At 44.7% G+C, this 23,304-nt stretch overlaps 1 protein-coding gene across 2 annotated transcripts in view; it reads right to left on the minus strand.

Moving 5' to 3' along the window:
• ALG3 (asparagine-linked glycosylation 3) overlaps positions 1–23,304 on the minus strand; it is a 155,635-nt gene that overhangs the window by 41,824 nt on the left and 90,507 nt on the right. For both annotated transcript variants that reach the window (XM_087688387.1, XM_087688386.1), the window contains one exon: positions 216–332. In XM_087688387.1, coding sequence (XP_087544513.1) covers positions 216–332 — 117 coding nt within the window. The remainder of the gene's footprint in view (positions 1–215; positions 333–23,304) is intronic.

Below are 23,304 nucleotides of genomic sequence, written 5' to 3' on the forward strand. Positions count from 1 at the left end.
AAGTTAATCACAAAAGATCCCAAAAACAATTACAAAATGAGAAAACCTACACACTTGGACATTATAATTGCACTACAGTTTCCTGAGCACCTTGAAATGTCTAGCTCAAGATCTTTGGCTCATTGGTCTTGCTCATCTAAAACTGATATCCAATGGTACATCAAAAACAAATACAAATTAACAAGTACATTCCGAAAAAGAAAATGTGTACATACTTGCACCACTTGTACTGCGCAAAAAGCCAAAGCAGGGTCAAATGGATAGCCAACAAAGTAAGTGCAAAACTTTTGGAAAGAAATAAGTTCTCTGGAACAAACTTGAAATTAACAGACCTGCAACCATCCAAATACCATTGATAAACAACTTGCAATCTTGCACAATTCTCAAGTACAAAGAGAGCATACAATAAAGATTAGTTGAAGATTAAGTCTAAAGTTTGAAGCGCACACCCAATCAGATATGAATTGCAAAAAGCCTGCTGTTATCTAGTTCTTTATTTTCAATTCTGGCACTATAAATGGTGACTAACTTACATTGATAGTGTAAAGTCAAGAAGATATAATGGCCGTCCACCTCCCACCCCAAAAAGAAAAACCACCCCCAAGAAGAGGACTGTATATCAAGCACACCTTAGCTGAACAACTAACATAAGCAATATCATTAGTGCAGGGTAGGAAAGGAACCATTGCCCCAGGATGGTGCTCTCAAGGGGGAACACTGGACTGGATGAAAAACCAACTTGGCAGGCTACAATGCCAAGCATGTGACTTCTCTCCAACAAGAGGTGTTGCAATGAATTTACAGGTCTATTGTCTTGTTAAACAGCAATTAGAGAAAAGGGAAGTTGACAGATTTGATGACAGAGTGGAGGATTATGATGGTCCATGGACAACAAGAAAAAAGGACGTGTAATGGGAGAAAATGAGCTCTTTTTATAGGAGATAGGAAGACCTAGTGCAAAGAGGGAAAGTGGAATAGTACAAGACAAGTGTCTAGCCACATGTGATGAAGTATGATAAGTGGTGGGATGCTTGGAAGCATGTGTGGCAAGTGCCTTGACACTTGTCTCTTCTTCATGGCCTCCCTTTTCGGGCCAAGAAACAACTGGATTACTATGCACTGTTAGAACACAAACTTACAATTTTTGGAATATTATCTCTATTTTTAGGAGTAGCACTATTAGGCCAACTCGAGAGTCCTAAAAATTCAGGAATCTCCTAAATTTTAGGGGTCCTAAAATTTAGGGATCTCTCCAATACGGGCCTGCATTGTACAAACTTTTCATGATCATACCATCTTTCTAATTGTAACTGTCTGTTTCGGAGGATCTAGCTCACACATCAACACATTAATCCACTCTATTAAGTCTCGCCCTAATGAAATCGGGTCACAAGTGCCCAATTAAATCATATAAGTGTAAGCATGTACTTTCTTACCCACTGTGTGGATCCACCATGACTTGTGACTACTTATTAGTAGTGGCCAGCTCTAATGCACTTTTCTAGATATCTATCAATTACAAAGTAACAAATTCAACAGATAATTGATCATGCAAATTAATTAGGAAGGATACAAATTATTTTTTTGTTGTGTTGTAATAGTCAACACCCTCCACTTCATCTCCTCCAATCGGAACAAGATTTGACAAGCATTCATAGATCACTTAATATTACGGGAAAGCTTGTCAAGCTAGGCATCTTCAAATTTTTTATTCTTGTTCTTTTCAAGCTCTATCACCACTGCACGTCTTTTGCATCAAGTGCAGTCAATGGCCATCCCTCACAATAATATTATATTTCATCCGTTGGTTGTTAGAGGACAAGTTGGATGGGACACACTATCCACTATGGGCTTATATGATGTGTCATATATTTGTTTTGAAAGGCTCTAGGATATTGTGCAAGAATTGGATTTCGTTCTACTATGGTTTTGCAATCTGAAAGTGTAGTAAAAATAGATGCTATTTTCTACTTTTCCTCCAGCAACTACTAAAGCACCACCATTTGCTCCTGAGTAGATTCATTGGAATGGTAGAGGTGCAAAGGCTCATGCCTTGATTGCGTTACTTGTTTTAATTCCATTAACCTTAGTCTAGCATTAAATGTTTTAATTTTGGCTAGTCTAAATGACACCACAAGTCATTTCCCAAGGCCCATATAATGCTTTAGACCAAAACTATCACTAGGCACCTACAAGTACCTATCCAATGTAGCTTGTCACAACTTTTGCCAATGTGTCCCCACTATCCAACTAGGGTTCTAGATTGTTACCGTGCAGAAACTAACTTGCACTTCATATGTGCACAACTTAATTATGTCGAAGCAAAGCAATAAAATTTCAATGTGGGTGTGCAATCCCCTTTAGATCTATTATAATTCCTTCAATTGCGGTAGCTACCCTAGTTGCCGGGCTTCCAATCTATAGGCATGCTTCTTGAGGTGGCTGAGAAACCCTAAATTGAGCAAAAACTAGGGTTTTTGAAAACGAATGCAATGTTGTTTACTTCAATTCTACAGAGAGAAATTGAGAACTTAATAGAGGAGACAGAAAATCTGTGGGAAAGAGAATCTTTCAAATAATAACTCTGATGGTAGTGCGAATTCACTAAGGACGCTTCAGGGTTAGGATAGCCAAGTCTTGTTTATAGGACTTAAGGCTCTATTATGCACATTCATTGTGTGATCACCACTCTTGGACTCTTGGCCCATTGGATGACACATCCGTACACTAGGATGGTGTGGGTTGGTGATATGGGAGGCCAATCCTTGCGGTCCAATTGTCACTTGGAGTGCTGCTAGCTCCTAGGCTTAAGGGCTAGCCTGTTTCACTCTATGGCTGGGAGGTGGCGAGCCCCTTTCATGGTGAGTTTGGCTTGTGTCGTGTCTCGTGTGTAGGTTGGACCCTAGGGGAGGCATTTCATTAGTATCAAAGCCTCAACTTGCAATTGGATATGAGATCCAATAGTGTGCACCAAACCACTTTCACTCACTGAACCATGATGGTTCATGCCTGACAAGTACGCTTTTATCTCATTAAGCATGGTATGGGGCACTCTTGGCAAAAAGGGGCATGCACGGTGGGCACACGTTGTGGGTGGTGGGTATAAAGCAAGGTATGTTTCTTGTTTTGTACTCATGTGTGGGTTTTGAGTTGGGGCGATGCTCGTGCACAAGGATTTTCGGTGGTTTTGATAATCAAAATTTGAGGAGTTGCTATCAAGGCTATGGAAAACCAATGCCAGAAGCTGAAACCTTGTGGCTTGTGTAAGCATCAAAATATCAATCAACAGTAATTTCTTTAATCAATTTCATATTTAATGTTAATGTCACATTAATATTAAAATTAGCAATAGCATTAACATTAAATGTTTGAATAATTTAAACATATAATGTCTACATTAGTGTTACTATTAACTTTATTGCTAACATTATGGTTATTGTTAATGTAAACATTACTGCCAACTTCAAGAGAAGTTTCATGAAGAGAGAAGACATAAATTTAGAAAGAATTGTGGAGAGAGAGAGAGAGAGAGAGAGATGTTAACGTCTACATAGGGCCAATGTGGCCTATGAGACAAAATCCAGAGTACATCCATGTCTAATGTCATATCATCAGCAAGGTAAAGATAACATTACAAATAAGTGGGTGGCCTATGAAACTATACTGAAAATATACTGAAAATAACTATACAATGGGACTATACTAGGGTTGAACCATGTGTAGTGTTGTTTCATCAATAGAAAAGGAAAGGAAAGGAAAGGAGAACCAGATCTAATAGAGCCATGTACAAAAGTGTGGTGGAGACTATGGGCTGTAGCTGATCTCAAGATCTGCATATGATCTCAGCTATGATGCGGTCCCTAGTTGCTTCATTGATATGCTTGGTGGTGAGTCTTCGGTGTTTCATAATAATGGCTCTAGTCCGACTGTGGTGTGGCCTCCTTGGACGTGGTCTTGGTAGACGGGGTCGTCATGCTCGATGAAAGGAAATGGCTCTATCCAATGTGACTCCACGGTGTGGCCTATAAAGTGTCAGGTGGGGTGGCTCTATCTCTACTAGGCTGGTAGCGTCAGTAGGGTCGGCTCTGTAGAAGAAGTCTGACACTGCTCTCTGTGTGTGTCCTTCTAGATGAGCTGGCCTCCTGTCTTGTAGTAGTGCAATTCGGCGCCTCTCGAGCTCCAGGAGGAAAAGACCTAGGCATCTCTGGTCCTCATACTCCATGATGTGACGAAGAGGTCCAAATCCATCACGGAAGAGACAGTAGTACCGTCCTCGTATGTCATAGTACATTGCATCTGCATATGTAGTGCTCCTCCGTCTCAGGCTCTCGACCACAAAGCTGGCAAATCCTATCCTCTACTAGGATATTTGTCCATCTGCCTATCTCCATCTGAAGCCTATGTGAGGAGGTGCGAATCTGTCCGATATGGGAGAGATGGGTGTCCATATATGTTGACTGAATAGTGAAACCATCATTAGAGAGACACAAGAAATGACTCCTGTAGAACTCCATCCTCGATTCTAGAGGGAGTGGTGGATGGATCCATGTCCTTGCTGTCTCAATCCTCAAGATATCAGCTCTGATCACCTGGTTCAACTCTGATCGGCTGAGAGAAAGTGTAGGGCAGTCAATGCTATAATCCAAAGGTGGAAGACGCGGTCAATATCCAAACCATATAGGCTTATCCGAATAGCCATCTGTGAAAACCAACAGTTCTTCTCGCCTCTTGCTGCTAGTTGTCTAGATGAGGTTAGTGCCAATCTAGAGTATCTATGGCATGGAAGTTCCCATAGTCTGTGCCAAAAGGTCCCTACCCTGAAGAGTGCCTCCGTAGCTATAGGTGTTGCCCCTAGCTCTGCTCTGACAATGGGATGTGGGGTGGAGGGCTTACTCCTAATCATGCGTGCTATCATCATGATCAATGGCCTTTCCATGCTATCCCAACCATAATAATAATCCCTCTCTACTCCAATTTGATCAATGAGGGGGCTAAGATGCATGTGGTACAAGCTGCAACCCCATACCTCTGCTCCATATAGTAATGTAGGTGTGACTAGAGTGTCAAACAACCAGAGTTTGGTACCGGGCTCTTGGAACTGCATGTGAGCACATTGACTCTCGAGTGCCCCTAGTGCTACGTATCCACGTGCTAGACGTGCCTCTGATGCCCCTCTCAACAAAAAACGTGGGCCAGAGAAGGTGACTCCCAAATAGACATATTCCCTCACATGCTCCAATATGTCTCCCCCAAATGTGAACTGGTACATAGAGCTAGTCACCCATGCTGCTGAAGTATTGAAAACCATGGTTTTGGTCTTCCCAAGGTTCACTGTGAGGTCTTTATCTCTACAGAAGATGTGCAAAGCCTCTAGATGGCACTACAATCCCTCCAGTGAATCTGAAATGAGAACAATATCATCTGCATATAGTTATATTTGTATCAGCACCCCTACCAGGCTGGCTTCAGCTGCTCCTCCTCGATCTATGTAATTAAACACTCCATCTATGTATAGACCAAACAATGTGGGTGAAAGTGGACATCCTTGTTTCACTCCTATGGTACTGTCAATCCTCTCTGATAGCCCCCCAGGTGCTCATACATGACCTGTCACTGCCTCATATAATGCATAGACACCCCATCGTATACCCTCTAGTGCTCCCATGTCCTGCAATCTCTGCATGATGCGTGTACAAGGCACTGCATCAAAAGCTTTGAGAAAGTCTACAAAGCAACAATAGATCCTCTTGTCTCAAGCTCGAGCCTCCTCAATAATGGCTCTAAGTGTGAGAATATGGTCCAGTGTGGTATATCCTCGTCTGAAACCTGCCTATCCTTGTGCTCTCTTGCCTTGCATTTCAGCCCACTCACTAAGTTCATGCTTCAATATAGATCCATATATCTTGGCCAAAGTATGGTTGATCATGATAGTCCTATAGTTGCTAGGAATCACGGGATCACCACTTTTAAATAGCGGGATTATAGTATTGTTTGACCAACTCATAGGGAAACCTTCACATATTGCTCTATTGAACATATGTGCTAATATGGGTGCTAATATGTCACAAGCATGTGAGAAATGTTCTACTACTAGTCCATCCTCATCCTGTGCCCTCCCATTTTGTAATCTATAAATTGCATCCCTAACCATTTTCCATGTGAAGAAAGACCACTGTGTTGGCCCACAAGCTTGTGGGGGCTGCATAGGTGGCTGTCCTGGCAGGTCATACAGCTGTCTCCCATAGTCAAGCCAAGCATCTGGTGATGTAATCTGTATGGGGGGATGTCTTTCATGAAACATCTTCCATGCGCTCTTGCTATCTTGCCCCAAAAATAGCTGATATATCTCTGTTTCTGCTTTCGCTAAGTAGTCTCGTTTCTTCTTTCGCACAAGGCGTTTGAAGAACGCCTTTGCTTGGTGATGTGTCTGAGTGCCTAGCTCCACTTCTCTCTGTAAGCGAGCTCGGGTGAATCTACACTCATCATCATACCAACTATTTTGGGGAGCATGGAGACATGGCTAGGATAATGAAGTCAATAGGTGTGTCCCATAGGTGTGTCCCATAGGTGCACTTCCCAAAGTCAATAGGTGTGTCCCATAGGTACTCACTTCTTTATCCTAGGCTCTCCTGCGTGGGCCTATTTCATCTATGTCGATCTCTTTGAACATGGCATTATCATGCATATAAAAGTCACTCTGTCTATCTCCAATGCGTGCATTGAAATCTCCTACTAATAATATGTCCCCAATGCTAGCATATCTCATGATATCCTCATAAAGTACATCAAAGGGAGATCCATCTGGTGTGGCATAGGTAGAATTTGCAGGAGGGAGGTAGCATATTGCGATGAATATATCCTGTGGTCTTCCTACATGTATCCTAATCCATAAATATCGTGCATCATCATCTCTTTTCATTACTTGCACTATCCCTTTGAGGTCTTCCCAGTATAGTATGGCCACACCTCCAAAACCCCTAGTGCTTCCTGGTTTTCTAACTGCTGGACGAAATGCACTTTCCCACCTGTATCCCTGCACGTCTGGTAGTCGGCTACCTTTACATTGGTGTGTTTCTGTGTACATTGCTATATCTATGTTTCGGAAGCTCTCTTCAAAGTAACCAGCATCCAAGCGTAGGGCTCCATTACAATTCCATATTGACATCCGAAGTGTCTCATAGGCCTCGTACCGTCATGAAGTCCTTTTGTCGGTGATGATGACTCGCCATCCCTATAAACAGCCCACTTTTCCTCTTTGCAAGCCTCCAATACCTTGGGCATATGATCTTTGCGATGCACTATTTGTACTGGTGTAAGGTCCTCATCCAAATAGATCTTCTCACCCTTGAGGGCTCTCCTCTTGGAGAGGAAGGCCTTTTTTTTCTCTATATCCCCAAAGCAAAGAATTAGAGCCTTGGACTTGAGCCTTGGACTTAGAGTCCTCTTTCCCCACTCTCCAAGCATTGACGATAGGTACGTCTAAAGCTCCAATTTTGTCAGAAAGTGTCTTAGCATCTTCCTGTGGGCTGCTCTTCTCCTCCCATCCTACTACCCGTACGTGTAAAACCCTAGCCTCTCTCCTAGCCTCTTCTTCCAAGGTAGCATTCATTACTTCAGTCTTGTTCACGGATGTTCCCTTATTCTTTTTTATTGCCTCAATCCATGGGTTGGCTTCTTCTATTTGCTTCTATGTTATCTTTGCCACTTCTGCCCATGAGTGAACCTCCCTTTCACATGCCTTCAAAGCCTCTTTCTCTTTTTGTAGTTCTTCTTGCACATTCATTTCTTTTTTCTTAAATGTATTCAATTCTTTCCCCAGTTCTAAGATTTCAGATTTGTAGGCATCTACCACTTTCCGCATTTTAGTTTTCAGCGTATGCATTTCGGACAGCATTTGTGCCTGTAAGTCATTCTTAATCTTTATTTGCATGTCTTGCATTTCTGTCCTCTGATTTACTATCAGTTCAGCTTTGACTTGCTCTAGTATTTCTTTCTCCAATTCTTGTCTCATAATTCATAGTTCAGAGCAAATCATGAGATGAATTTCTTTGTATTTCTTTTCATTCATGGTGCATAAGGTCTTTCCATGCCTATCAGATGCTGGGGAGATGGTCCAATCACGGACCCTACGACCATACGTCTTGTACCGTGTGTTCTTAGAAGGGGTGTTGAACATTGCTTCCATTGACGGTTGTGTTAGTTCTTGATTAGATTCGTCTCCCAAATATTCATTTTCCATGGTTTGATGCTTGCATTTGTCTACATTATCCATATCTCACACACTGTGTGCAAAGCCACTCAGCTTGTACTTTGTACTATCAAAATCAGAGCAAATTTTGTGATTCCTGCAAATTTCCAGGGTTTCCCTAACCCTCACTAAATTTTTGCAAGCCCAGTGAACTTTTATGAGCCCAAATGCCTTCACACTATTTACAATCACTGCAGAAATACAAATTGCAGTCCCGGTCAGTGCATTACTGCATACTCCATGACATGATCAAAATCAAAGTCAATGCATCATTGCCTAGTCCACAGGCCAGTGCACCAATACATTCACCCAGATCTGCATTCATGTCATTCTGAGTACGTTCATGTCCCTGCAGGACAGTGGCTGTCTCCCTGTGCAGAGACGTGACCTTGCAGAGCAACTCCTTTGGGTCAGCACTCACGCCAGTCCCGCCAGACTACTATCACTGCCATTGCTCCCACCAGACTGCCGCCTCTTGTAGGACGGACATGACAGTCACATCAGCTCTTGTCACTCGCGCCAGACAAGTCCGTCATGCCGAGCACGTCTCGTCATGCCAACATCCTGTCACTCACGCCAGACACGTCTCGTCACCATCCCACCACTCACGCCAGCATTCCCATCAGTATTTCGTCAATATTTCGTCAGCGATCATGATAGCTCAGGCGATCCTGTCACAGCATACCCGTCAACGATCGCTGAAAAAATCCCGATAGCTCAGGCGATCCTGTCAGCATCCCCGTCAGTGATCCCGTCACAACATCCCCGTCACAGAGAGAGAGAGAGAGAGAGAGAGGATAATCTCTCTCCAGTCATGGAGAGAGAAATCATGATTAGGGAGAGAAATCGTTATGAGAGAGAGAGAGAGAGAGAGAGAGAGAGAGAGAGAGAGAGAGGTGCAATATGCCTCTCAACAGTTGGTGAGTGATGAGAGAGAGAGAGGGAGAAGTGAGTTTGTTGTGAGACAAAATCCAATGTGGACTCTTTGTGGAACATTTATCCGGTAGATGGAACGTCTTCGACAAAGGGAATTTAGGACTCACGGCACTCTTCATGAAGGGATGGAGGGTTGTAGGATAATTCCTTGCCATGTGGGTTGGGGGGTGATCATTCCAATATAAAATGTGGCAAAAATTTGGAAGACAGAGGGTTATATAGTCAATCATGGTCAAACTTATTTTTACCACACATGGCTTTCTTTTTATGAGACAGAAGAGAACTTTTTTAATTTAAAAAATGTTTGAAAAACGTTTTTAACTTTTCCTTTCAAAAACAATTTTCAAACTTGTTCTCCATCAGTGTTTGACTAGAGCTCCTTCCTTGCTTATCCCATCATGCCCACCCAACCACCCACAAAAAAATGGACCAAATTCTGCATAAAATGCAAACTGTTTCTACTTTCTCTGCTCTCCTCTCTCATGCTCTCTCTCTTTATCTCTCCAAATTTTCTTTTTTGCTGGACTCCTTTCTCTAATTGATATCATGGCTTCTCACAGGGAGTCTCTCTTTGATGTATCTGCTCCCATTGAACCTCAACACATGGAGGACGCTTGTCCAATGAACCCAAACACATACATAAGTAGCATTTCGAAGCCTCTTCTTCTTTTAAATTTGACAAAGATTCATCCATTGTGGTGAGTCTCCAAGCTCAAGTTAAAGAAATACAGCGGTAATTGGCCGAGCTACACACTCCCCCTTTCGCATTTGTTACCTCTTCAGTTCCAACCCGATCCCTTTAAAGGGGAGAACAAGGAATGTGATAAGACGAACATCAATTGATGGCTAGCCAAATGGACAGTACATTTTGATTTGTATCAATTTGATGACACCCAATGCATTGGGAAAATACAAATCATGTTATAGGGGAAGGCATATGCTTGGTGGGTGGGCCTACACTCTAAGCTGGTGACATGAACATTGCTCTACATTGGATACCTTTTTGGATTGCCATCAAACTACTAGAATGGGATGCTCCACAATCCCCTTCATTCACTTGAGGATGTCTATAGGTATGCACACTTTACAAGTAGGGGCAGCTAGTCAACCAGGGGTTTCTATGGAGCTACATCGGTCTTTAAGTCAAAGAATTTAACTACCCTAATAGAAGCTTATCAATTGTCTTTGGAATTGCATAAGAAAAAGCATAGTAAGTGTAAAATTACTCGCAACGAGAATCACTCCAAGGGTCGTTGCCTCGCTTGCGGGCCACTTTCATGATGATAGCAAGTGCCCTCGAACAAAAAGGCGAAGTCCACTTACAAGACTTCAATAAATGCTTTGAAGCTCCATGTATATCTTCTCAAATTTTATTTAAAGATTTTTTTGTTAATGCTAGTAGCAATAACAATTCCACTAATAAAACTATTTTTTGCTCATGTGATATTCTAAAGGTCACTAGGCATATAAATGGCTAAGAGATTATAGTTTTATTTGATAATGATTCTACTCGTAAATTTATTTCTTCTTGCTTGGTGCAAAGATTACAGCTGAAATTGCTTCTTCATTGTATACTTTGCAAAAGAAATGTGTACTCCTTAGATGGACAAAATGGAAATTTCAGTATTGAATGGATTAAATTTAAAAAATGACTTCAAATCTAGTCCTTGAGTTGCCAAATCTCAAGAAGTCATTTATTGTGCTTTCTTACAAAGTACAACAATATGTTTCTAGATACAAGATTTAATACAATGATATTTACAATAAAACTAGGTTCATGATACAAGATAGGGCATGACCTTGATACAAGACTAGACTTAATATGAGTCAAGAACATGAGATACAAGGCTCTAGAACTGGAAAAGACTTACCTCGCAAGAGCCTCACAACTAGTGTTGGTAAGATTAAAGAGCTTGTAGCCCGAGGCTCCTATTTATACTAGAGTTGAGGAGATTAAGGGGAAGCTTTTGGATATGAGATGACAAGTGTACTGTTGATGCAAGCTGTCTTTTAGAATCCTCCAAGAAATCTTCTAGAACCTTCTTAGAATTCCTAGAACTTTCTTGAATCCTCTAGAAGTTTCTAGAAGATACAAAGCTTCTTGGTCTCCATGATATTACCCCCTCCTTTAGTGACAAGTTCCCACAAGGAGTGGTGGGGTTTTTGAGTAAGAGTCTTGGCTTCAAGATATCATTGATGGAACTCTTTTACTTTAGCAGGTGTTCTATGAAGGTTGGAGTTCAGCTCCCATGTTAACTCACTAGCATCGTGGCCCTTCCAAAAAACAAGGTATCGAGAGATTTAGGATCGAGAATAGTCCCAGCTTCATAATCTGAGTGTTCTTTGATCTCAATGGGTGGTGGGGGTTGCAAGTTTCTCCCCTGTTGAGGATATATAGCAAAGTTCAAAGATTAAGGTATGGAATATTAGTTTGTTGTGTTTGGTTCCCAGCATGTTGCCCTTCCACTTTTTCCATCTTGGCTCCAACTAGTGGTTATAGCACTCCGGATTCGTTCCAATGGACATCACACTCTAACTACTTCCTTACTCCCACAAGAGCCATTGGCTATTGGATAGCTCTACCCTTAAGCATCTTGTATACTCTTTCCTTCATTTACAATATTCATTCATTCACTTTAGAGTTATCTTTCTTCTCTATTTGTGTTTGTGTTTGCATTTTGTATTTTGTGTTTATGTTTTTGCATTTTTGTTTGAGATCTTTGTGTTTCAATCATGGTCGTATACTCCGTGTTTTCTTTAGCAAACCCTAGCATGTCTCTAGAGTAGAGGCCACAAACTCCAAGAGTGCTTTAATATCTAGTTGTCAATATGGAGCATAAACTCTTGTCAATAACATAAACTTGAAGTAGCTAAGTAGACAAGGAGGAGCCTTCCAAGAATTCTCGATTTTCATCCAACCACACGGCCCCTGCTTTTGTTGGGCATCTAGACTATGCTCGAGAGACTAGACTAGATGCAAGAATTCTGATTTCAAGATAATCCCATGTAAGGCCCTGCACAAGGTACAATGATAACTTAACAAGATATGGAAAATCCCACAACCCAAGATCGTAGGTCTAGACAACTAGCCTCGATAGGATACGAAGGATCCCACAACTCGAGCCCGTAGGTATGGATACAAGATATCAGAATTATAAGATCTCCCTCGATAGAAATGAACAAAATACAAGACAGTACTAGACAAGATCTCATACTACAAGATTACAAGGTGACAAGACAACATGAGTATAATGGAAGACAAGACAAGACTAGATACCATGAGTAGACAAGAACTAGAACTGGAACTCAAAGTTACTTACTTGGAGGTCTCGACTCCTTGAGCTCCCAAGACTGGCATTGGCAAGATTGAGGAGCTCCATGGCGAGGTCCTCCTTTTATAGGTGTTGGAGGGTAGCTAAAGATCTTCTAGAATGTTCCATGATGGCATCATCAACGATGCAAACAAAGACATGGTATATCTTCTAGAAGGTTCTATGATGACATGGCAAGGGTGGGTTCACATGGTTGGCTCGAGGATCTCCTGTTAAGCGTGCGTTCATATGGAGTGTGGATTCATATGGCATGAGCAAGACTTGATCCATCAGTATACTTGATCATGGCATGTCCGTGACATCACCTCCTCCTCTAGCACTGAGTTCCACGAGGAGCGGCTTGGTGGTTTGGTCCAAGTCTCATTGGATTCCTCTTGTGAAATTCTTTGACTTTGAGAGGTGCTCTTTGGAGATATTCTGTAGGTTCCCAAGTGCGATCATAGATATCATATCCTTTCCAATGAACAAGGTATCCCAATTGACCTCGAGAGATCCTTGAGTACCTCAAATTCTTCATGATCTTCAATCTGGACAAGTGGTGTGGGATTAGATCTCTCCCCCCTCACAATGGTGAGCTATGGTATGACTCGAGCAAGGAAACATGGAAGACTAGGTGGATCTTCATGGTGTTGGAGAGTTGGAGTCAGTAAGCAACTGGGTTGATTTGGGCTACGATAGTGAAGGGCCCAAATCTCTAGTGGTCTAGCTTGGTGAAGAGCCTTGTTGTTTGGAGGTTATACCTGAGTAACCATACTTTATCATCGACTTTGCATGCTGGATGTTGGAGACAATACTGGTCCGCATAGTACTTGTACTGATTCTGAGCCTTTTGGATTTGTTGCTTGAGTTCTTAGTGTATATCTGCTAGGTGTTGAGCTTTATCTCGGGCAGCAAGGTTCTTTATACTTGATTGGAGAGATGTACATGTCACAAGACTTGGTTTTTCTTTTTGGAAGAATCCCTCTTGAAATCTAAACGCCTGAGTTGCATGGCCAGTATGTGAAACGGACAGGAATGTCCAATGAGTCAAGATTGGACAATTAAGGTCCAGTAGTACAAGTCTGGAAGAGACTGATGGCACTGTAGATTGACAAGCCTGGAAGAGACTTGTGAAAGTGTATATGGACAGGTGTGTTGAAAAACTAGTCTGGAAGAGACTAGTTCAAAGTGAAGATGGACAAATTTGCAAGAGACTAGTCCATGTGGGGTCATCAGTGGAAATTCACTTTCAATTGAGCTACATTACAAATTTGGATGTAGCTATAAACTGCAAAGATGGTCAGAAGACTAGTGGGGATGCAATGGAAGCAACTCCTAAAATTTAGGGAGTTACTATTTTTGGACCCCAGAATCTGTTCGCGTCATTATCTTCGTTTTTGTACAAGGATTAATCCTCTGGTCTGTGCCGAGGTCAAATTTTGAACCGAGGATGGAGAATTTTAGACCGAAAGGTTTAAACAGGAAAATTGTTACATGTATGCCATGTGTCACAATTTGGGCATAAATTCCCAAAAGAGAGAGAGAGGGCAGCACAAAAAACGAGTTTCAATGCATGGGGGGCTCATTTTGGTGAAAGGGAGATGGATTGCTGCAGATGGAGAGCTCTTGAGAGCTGGTCTACCTTGTCTATGATGCATAGAGGCTTGAGCTTGCTTCCTACTCTCTCTCTTTCTCTCCCTGACAATACAGTTATGCTGTAGAATCAAGGGCTTTTCTTCTGATTCAGGTACAGCTGTGTGGAATATGCTGTTTTTGCATGAGGCAAGAGCCTCCTTTCTCCAAGAACAGGAGCAGTTGTATGTTGTCCCAGCAGGGACAGGTGAGGGTGGTAATCTCACCAAGTAAGTGTCTGAAACAGCACTAAATCAGTACTATTTTTGCACTGTTCAGAGGCTGTTTCAGAGCCCAATTGATGCCAGGATCAAGGGGCATTTGGCCCAGATGATGCAGGACAGTGCAGGGAGCAATATGAACTGAAAATAGGTTTCAGAACAGGTCTGACCCAGTAATTACAGAGGGCTGAATAGTACAGGGAACAGTAAGAGTTGTAATCAGGTTTCAGAACAGGTCTGAACCAGTAATTACAGCAGAATTGCAGGTCAGAACCAGTGATTACAGCAGAGTTGCAGGTCTGAACCAATAATTTCAGCAGGCTGAAATGGTCAATTCTGCACTCCAATCAGAAGTTTCAGACTTGGGCAGAGTTTCCCCTCTTGGTCAACTTGTTTTGGGTCAATAATTGTATTGTTATGCATAATTGCCGAGGGAAGAGCCTCTTGAACAGGTACAGGGTTTGCTAATTGCATTCCCAAGCAGACACTTGTGTGGAAAACGCTGTTTTCTTGAGATTTCTCGCGTGAAATCTCGTAGGATTCAAAGGGCAAGTGGCCCATAAGGTGTGGGAGCCCACTGGCTACGCACACAAGTGATTGGCAGGTAAAACAGGACCCAAAATAGGAAATTACAGCCTGCTGTATATTTTTGCAGGTTTGGGTTTTTGGACATTTTTGGTGTCTATTTGCTCCAGAAGCTTCAAGGAAGCTCCAGGGACACTGTACATGTATTTTGGAGCAGTTTAAAGACAAAAACCAGAAAATGCAGCGTGCTGAATTTCTTACCAGGCACTTCATTGAGTGTGTTTAGGTGTATGGAGGCACCAATTGAGTAGGGATAATGACCAGGTCAAGTTGTACTGCCGTTATGGTGTCGAAATCGGGTTGGAACTGTGTTTCCTTCTCCACTTTGTACAGGGACAGCTTGTAGGCAGGTTATTGTGGGATTATCCATTTGTTAATGAATAAAGAAATACCGCAAGGGGCGCCTGACTTAGGGGCCAACAGGGTGTCTGTGTGGCAACAGGAGCATTCTAGCTTCCTGTATTTCTTCTTGATTCTGCGTCTTTAGTTCAGATAAAGTGGATGACTGTTAATTAGGTGAAAGTATTTATATATTTTGGTTGTACACTACCGCCCTTCCCAGTGAACAGGCCGGTTACAGTACATCCATCCTTGGATGTTGTCCATAGTTTGCAAAGAAAGGAGTTTGCTTGGTAGATGTATGGATACTTTTATTATAAGCAAACTTTGCAAAGGGCAAGAGCTCAAACCAATCATTCTGATGGTAGTTGGTGCGGTGGAGATATTGTTCCAAGTCTTGATTTATCCGTTCTGTTTGACCATCAGTCTGTGGATAACTTAACTTTGACTCCAAGCCGGTTGCAAAGGCTCTTCCAAAAACTAGATATGAATTGGGGACCCAGATCACTGATGATGTCATCTGGGAGTCCATGTAATCTCAAAATGTATCTCTGTAGTTGCACTTGTGATGGTCCTTGTAGCAGGGATGAAATGTGCCATTTTTGTGAACCTATCTACCACAACAAGAATAGAGTCATGTTTGTTTGGTTTGGGAAGATCAGTTATGAAATCCATGGACAAAGAAGACCAAGGTCGCACTCGAATAGGCAAGGGTTGCTAGAGGCCATGTGGTTTGTGACGAGATACCTTGGCCCTGTTGCAAGTATCACATGATTTTATATATTCCTTAACTTCTTTCCACAACTGGGGCCACCAAAATCCTCTTGAAATAAGCTCTAAGGTCCTATTAACTCCAAAGTGTCCTGCTTTTGAGGTGTCATGTCATTGTTGGAGTACGTGGAGTCTCAGCTTTCCTGGAGGGATGTAAAGTGGATCCTTATAGTATAGCAATCCTTTAGTTTCCTGAAACTCACAAACTTCATTTCCTTTTTCCTCTTGATTTTTTCTCTTGACATTGTTGGCCAAATCATCATGCGGCAAGGCTTCATGGATTAACTCAATCAAGGTAGGGTCGTCTTGGTGACAACTAGAGATGGCTGCTAGCTAGAGGAGCTCTAGCTTAAGTAGTATTGCTTGTTGTTGATCAAAAGCTTCTTCTCCCTTCTTAGGTGCTAGGTAGGATCTTCTTGATAAAACATGTAATTGGCATTGTTAGCATCTTGGGCAATAGGTAATGACAAAGTCAAACCTAGATAACAAGTTACTCCAGCGGGATTGTCTTCAATTGAGGATGCGAGTTGTCATAAAATATTCTAGATTTTTATGATCTGCATAGATGATAACTTTATGGGCTGCACTCTCTGGATAATGACACCAAGTATCAAAGGCATCTACAATGGCAAGGAGTTCTTTGTCATGGATCTCATAGTTTATCTTTGGAGGAGAGAACTTCCTTGAGTGGAATGCCACTAGATGCATATGACCATCATCTCCATGCTGGGACAAGATGGCTCCCAAGGCATAGTTTGATACATCAATCTCCAAAAAAAATGGCTTGGTAGGTTCTAGGTAGACTAGGATTGGCACAGTGGTGAAAGCAGTCTTCAAGGTCTAGAAGGCCTTCTCGGCTTTTAGCATCCATGAGAACTTTGAGTTTCCTGTGAGTCTAGTGAGTGGTGTGACTATCTTTGAGTAATCCTTCATAAATATCCTGTCGAAATTGGCAAAGTCAAGGAAACATTGGACATCACGAATACATGTGGGTGTCTGTCAATCAAGAATAGTCTTAATCTTCTTGGGGTCCATGAAGATTTCTCTCTGGGAGACATTGTACCCTAAGAATTCCACTTCTGTCTGATGGAAAAAACACTTCTCAAGTTTTACATATAGTCTTTTCTCTCTGAGCTTTTCCAAAATTAATTTTACATGGTGCTCATGCTTCTTTGGATCTTTTGAGAATATCAAGATATCATCCAAGTATATAACTACAAAATCATCTAGATGCTCTTAAAAGATATCATTCATCATATGTTAAAACACTGCAGGAGCATTGGTGAGACTGAATGGCATAACAACATACTCAAAGTGACCATACCTTGTGCAGAAGATTGTCTTCCATTCATCTCCTTCTCTAATATCTTGATTGTTATCTTGTTGAGTCCTTGATAACCCACACACATTCGAAGTGACCCGTCTTTCTTCTTCACACTAGATGGCTTGCATGATATAATCATTGAGTGTTTTTGCCTCATGCATAGTGAGCATGAGATCCTTGATGTCATCTCAAAGACCCCATCTAAATTGGCTGATAAAATACTCCTCATGCCAGGTCAGGTCACTGATTAATTGTCTATATTCAGATGCATAAGTAAAGGTAGCGCGGTTACCTTGTCGTAGCTTCGGAAGTTTTGTTTTTGCTACTCGATCAGTGTCTATATCTCCAAATGTGGAAGTGAGCTCGCAAAGAAGTGCCTCATAGTTAAGTATTGGCATATCCTTTTCCAAGATTGGAGCGAAACAAGATAAAGCTTGACCACAAAGCAAAGTCCCAATGAATACCACCTTGGAGGCATCATCTAGATATCCATCTAGTTATGGATGTATAGGCAGAAAAGATAGCTCCTACCGATGTGCCGCTGCTCCATCGCCCTCGCCATCGAATCAACGTGTCCCCACCACTGTCCCGTGGCGCGCTGGTCTCCTGCTCAGCTCGCCCCCTCCCCCGTGGTGCGCCTACCCTGTGGAGCACAACCCCCTCCCCCCCCGCCGGTGCTACGCCTCTCCACCCCCGCTTCCTCTGCACCTGACCCCCCCCCCCCCCCCGGCCCCACCTCATCCCTCGCCTCCTCTGCCTAAACCCCCCCCTCCCCCGCCTTCTCCGCCTGACTCCCCGCCTCTTCCACCTGACCCCCCCTCCTCCTCCCCCGCTTGACCCACCGCCTATTCCTTCGCGCCAGCTCCTCCCCCCGCCTAATCCCTCACCTTCTCCGCTTGCCCCTCCCCGCCTTCTCCGCTTGATCCCCCCGCCTCCTTTATCCTACGGCCCCAACTCCGTCCGGCAAACCCACCACTCGCGCTGTGCATGTGGTGTGCCAGCCTTCAGTAGGGTTCAGCACCTCCCCCACTGTCAGAAAACAGCATTTCCCCCCCTCCCCCTCGCCATTGGCCCCCCCTTCCCTCCTCCTCCCCTCCAGCTGCTCCCTCCCTCTGCAGCAACTTCTCCCCCCCCCCCTCGATAGCATAGCAGCGTGTTTGGTAGGTTCTCAGCAGGGACGTGCAATGGAAACCTCTAGTCAGATGCCGGTGCATTCTGCGAGTGCCTCCCAATCAAACAGCTTGCACATCGTCCTCTCTAAGGAACAGCTCTTAGCCGTCTGTGCCACAGAGCTGGAGCTGAAAGAAACAGCGATCTTTGGTTAGGTCATAGGACACCCCATCTAGGACCCAACTTCGGGATTGGCTTCACTCCACATTGCGCATTGGCACAACGTAGATCGCGGAGGCGGTGCTCATGGGTCAAGGGATCTTCATGGTATGACTCACCTCGGTAGACACAACCCAAGAGCTAGTGGATAGCTCACCCTATGCTTCCACAAAGGGGGTCATCTACATGGTTCCCTGGTACAGTGGCTTCACAGGGGAGGCATTCGCGGTTCAAAACAGGTTTCTTAGATATCCGGTCATTCTACTCTTCCCCGGATTGGCGGTAGAGTATTGCCAGTTAGTGGAGGACTTTGGACGGCTCTTCGGCATTGTCCTTCCTACCTTCTTTGCGGACGCAATGACAGCTGTAGGAGTCCCAAGGGTACGGGTGGCTGTGAAAAATATACCACAGTTCCTAGAGTTTGAGACAAGCGGACACTCTTTCAAATAGCAGGCTATTGTGACTGGGGAGCCAGGGTAGTGCTTGCGTTGCCATGACTTTGGGCATTCAAGTAGCAGATTGCATGCGCGTCCAAGGCGGCTTCGCCGACAGGCCCACAAGTGGACGCTGACAGCTTTACACAGGCCCAAAGACAACAGAGAGGGAGATGGCAGGGGGGGGCCGCAATCCCCTCAAACACAGCCACGGCAGCAGGGAGCAGGAGAGTGAACGTCGCCCCCCCGACAGAGCACCCCGCAGCCCCTCCTCGTTCCACTTGGCAGGACCACAGGCCTCCACATCCACCTCCCATGGAGGTGTCAAAGGCCACCTCACCCGAGGGCCTATAGCCCCGTAGTCCCCACATCCACCCCCCCCTCGTCCTCCCTATGGTTCCCCTCCCGACCCTAGCCAACCCCCCCCCCCCTCTAGAGCCATCGGCCCCCCCCACACACCCGCCTTGTGCCTTCGACCACCCCACCATCCCTCAATCCTCCCTCTCCTCACCGATCTCATCCGCACCCAGTATAGGTGACCCCTCCCCACAGGAGGTGAGGAGCCCCATACACCGACATCCTCCACTCACCAGCAGCCTAGCTCCCCCCCCCCCTCCCCACACAACCACCAGCTCATCTGTCTATACTGTCCATCACACTTTCCCGAGACAGGCGCAACTACTACCACAGGAGTTCTTTCGTAGTGGTCTGTGGTCCTACCTGGGAGTTGCGGAGCGCAGAGAGTTTCCACTACCTCTAAAGGTGGCGATCTTCGTGGTACGCAAGTCAAGGAGCAGCAAGGTCCATCTACTAGCACCACCGGATGGACCAAACTATGCTTTCTTCCTTCAGACCTCTCATACAGGAGACTAGATGATGACAGATAGAGAAGGAGGTGAAGAGTCAGGTGGCAGACCACATCTCCCAGTGGATGGGAGAAGAAGGACTAGCACTCTTTTCCCAGCAGTGGCCACGTTGCATAATGGATATTAACTGGTGGGCTGGTGCCCAGGTCCCACATCTGAGCATTATCTTTCAAGCCCCTCTATAGTGGAGAGCTCCAATGGATGTGATCAAGTGGCCCCTGGCACAGGCGGCCCGTTTCTACCAATGTATAAAGTCACGCCTCTCAACCTGGCTAATAGATGCCCTGGTGGTACCACCAGGAGCATCTATCACCCCCATGGTCTTGCCCGATGGCCACCATGGGGGAATGGAGCTCACCGTCCAGGCCTGCAACAAAGCATATCCGCATGCCCCATAGCTCTTTCTCTTCGTCAGCAGCTTCCACACCGAACAGATGCCTGTTTGGTCAATCACAGGTTTCCCTATGAGTTTACATCTTGCATCCTAGAATGTGAACAACCTTCACTACAATGGGGCATGGGGTTCCAGGAAGTTGATTGTTCGGCAGGAGTTGCAGCCTGCCCTCGCCGGACGGATTGACATCTTACTTCTACAGGAGCACAAGCTCACTTCCGCCCAAGCCCATCGGGTAGGGAAGGTACTCCCAGGCAATTCTCACACTTACTGGGAGCATGCCATCAGTGCCCATGACAGGAGTGGAGGCGTATGCACCTCTATTGGCCCAAGCCTCACCGCCTGTGTACATGACCACGGGACGATTGTGGCAAAGAGGGTTCCATGGATCATATAGAATATTGGGGACTCATGCATTGGAGCCCTCAATGTCTATGTCCCTACTGAGGTTAGGGCAGGCAGTAGGTTCTGGGTGGAGATCGCAGCAGGACTCCCAAAGGTGGACTCCTGGATTGTTGGAGGAGACTTCAACAACCTGGAGGCCTTAGAGGACCAACAGGGCAAAGGAAGAAACTACCAGGGTATGGTTGGGGAGGAGCAGGAGGCATTGGAGGTCTTCCTACTAGCTAGCTTTCCACAGGAGGGAGAGGTCGCTTGACTTCTCTTGGGAATACAAGTGGCTAGGTGGAGTTTTGCTAGAGCAGCTGGACAAGCTTTATGTGGGAGAGTGGGGATGCTCTCACGGAGGCCAAGTAGGGCAATTGGTTGGCACCACTTTGTCTAATCACTGCCCGATTCTCCTGAAACTTGACGCCCCAGCCTCTGCCCTAGACACACGATCCTGTCGGATCCGTGACTCGATCTACAAGAGGGAGGAGGTAAAAAGACAGATTGAGCTATTGAGAAATGTGCAATCACATCCACCATATCCTCTGTGTAAGGAACAAACAAGGCAAAGAAACACATTGCAAATAAAGCCTTAGACTAGCTCATGTATGCATGGTTTATTAAAACCACAGTTGGTGAATACCATGGTCACTTTCCACCTTTCTCCATGTACCAATACCACCTATTGTAAGCCTATAAAAGGCACTCATCCCCACACTCACTCAATTAGTCTCATTCTTATCAGTTGTACTTGCATTATGCTTGGATAATATCAGCTGTTCTTCTTTGTCAATGTTTATGTCTCATTATGATTGTCTATTTGCTCATCAGTGATCCTCCTTCGCATGCATCCTCAATATTTTAACATGAGCAGCTCTGGACTAGGGAGTGGGACAAGAGGGACCGGATCGCAAAGGAGGTGGCAGAGGTCCTAGCCGAGTCGAGAAGTATCTGTCAAGAGGCAGCCCTACACGCCAGGCAATAGAGCTGGGAGGAGGAGAGAGCACTCTGGTGGGACCTAGTAGCCACGCAGAGACTACTATAGGAGGCACCAAGGGATCCCATTCTCCATACACAAGCGGTGCGCACACGAGCTGCCCTTGCTGGCCTAGAGGACAAGCGCTCGGAGTTTTTTATCCTCGCCTCATCAGCCTTTTGGGTGCAAAAGGGGGACACGATGTGCAGGGATTTTTTCCAGGTGCATCAGCCCTGCACCTCAGGACTGCAGATACGCAGCCTCCAGGATCAATATGGGAGGATTCGGTCTAGTCCAAATGAGGTGATGGAGATTGCAACTGACTACTACAGACACCATTTCTAGCAGGAGATAGCCTCAGCCAGAGGACAGCGATGTAGACAGCAGGTCTGGGACCACATCCTGTCCCTCGTCACAGAGGAGATCGGACGCTCCCTCCTAGACCCCTTCACAAAGAAGGAACTAGAGGAGGCTTTCCATGCACAGGACGGGCAAAAATGCCTAGGAGAGGATGGTCTTTCTAAGGCCTTCTTCACTACCTACTGGGAGGTGGTGAAGACCCCTACTACTAGCCTTTCAGGAGATTTTCAGCTCAGGACGGATGCCAGGGAGTCTATCAGCAGGTCTTATCAATCTCCTCCCCAAAAAGGGGGGGGGAGACCGGTTGGAGCTATCCCAGTGGAAACCGATCACCCTTTTTTTTTTCCAAGAAAAGAGAACTCTATTAATAACACCTCGGAGAAAGTACCCCTAAGGTAAATACAAAGTACAAGAAACTCTGTGAAGAGTAACTAAGTACATCAAAGATACAATGGTTGTGTAAACAACCAATCTAGTGGGTTAAAGTGCCAGACCATCTGAGGGGTAGTGTGAAAGAAGGTGTCTAAATCCCAAATCCTCAAGAAAGCCTCTCTTTTCTTCCTCATCCTCTCAGAGCTGCCCTGCAACCTCTCCCATCTCCCACGGAGAGTATGGACTATCTCTGTCCAAATCCTCGATAAAAACTCCCCAATGGGTATATCCTGAAGATCAATGACCTAGCTACATTTCGCAGTCCATATGTACCAAGCTATAATGCTGGAAATCAGCTCCCATCTGTGATAATGTCCCTGAGTCCACTATGTCTATGAGTAGTCTGGGGTAGGGATCCTGCTCAGATGCTGTCCAATGATGAGAAAAGAAATGCTCCCCCAAGTGTCCTCATAGCTGCAAGCTGGACCTCTGTCTGTGACCCAAGCTGCAGCCCCCCATGTTGCCACCATGGACTCTATTGTACCATGGAATACTATCCTAAGAGCTCTTCTCCAAATCTCCTGGGCTCTAGGACAGTCCCAGAGGCAATGTCTATGTGTCTCTGGCTCACCACATCGCGCGCAAGCCATTGGGTCCCTGCCATATCCAAGCCAAGTGCCAACTGCTAAACTCCTATGGGCAAGAAGCCATAGAAAGAGAGATATCTTCTTGGGCCTGAAGCTGTCATGTAGCCGCCTCCAAAAGTCGTATAGGAACTCATCTGAGACTCCCTCTCTATGCCAATGAGGGATGGCTGCA

The sequence above is a fragment of the Lygodium microphyllum genome, chromosome 11 (genome assembly GCF_053477565.2).
Source record: "Lygodium microphyllum isolate KBCC chromosome 11, Lygodium_microphyllum_v1.1.10, whole genome shotgun sequence".
NCBI lineage: Eukaryota > Viridiplantae > Streptophyta > Polypodiopsida > Schizaeales > Lygodiaceae > Lygodium > Lygodium microphyllum.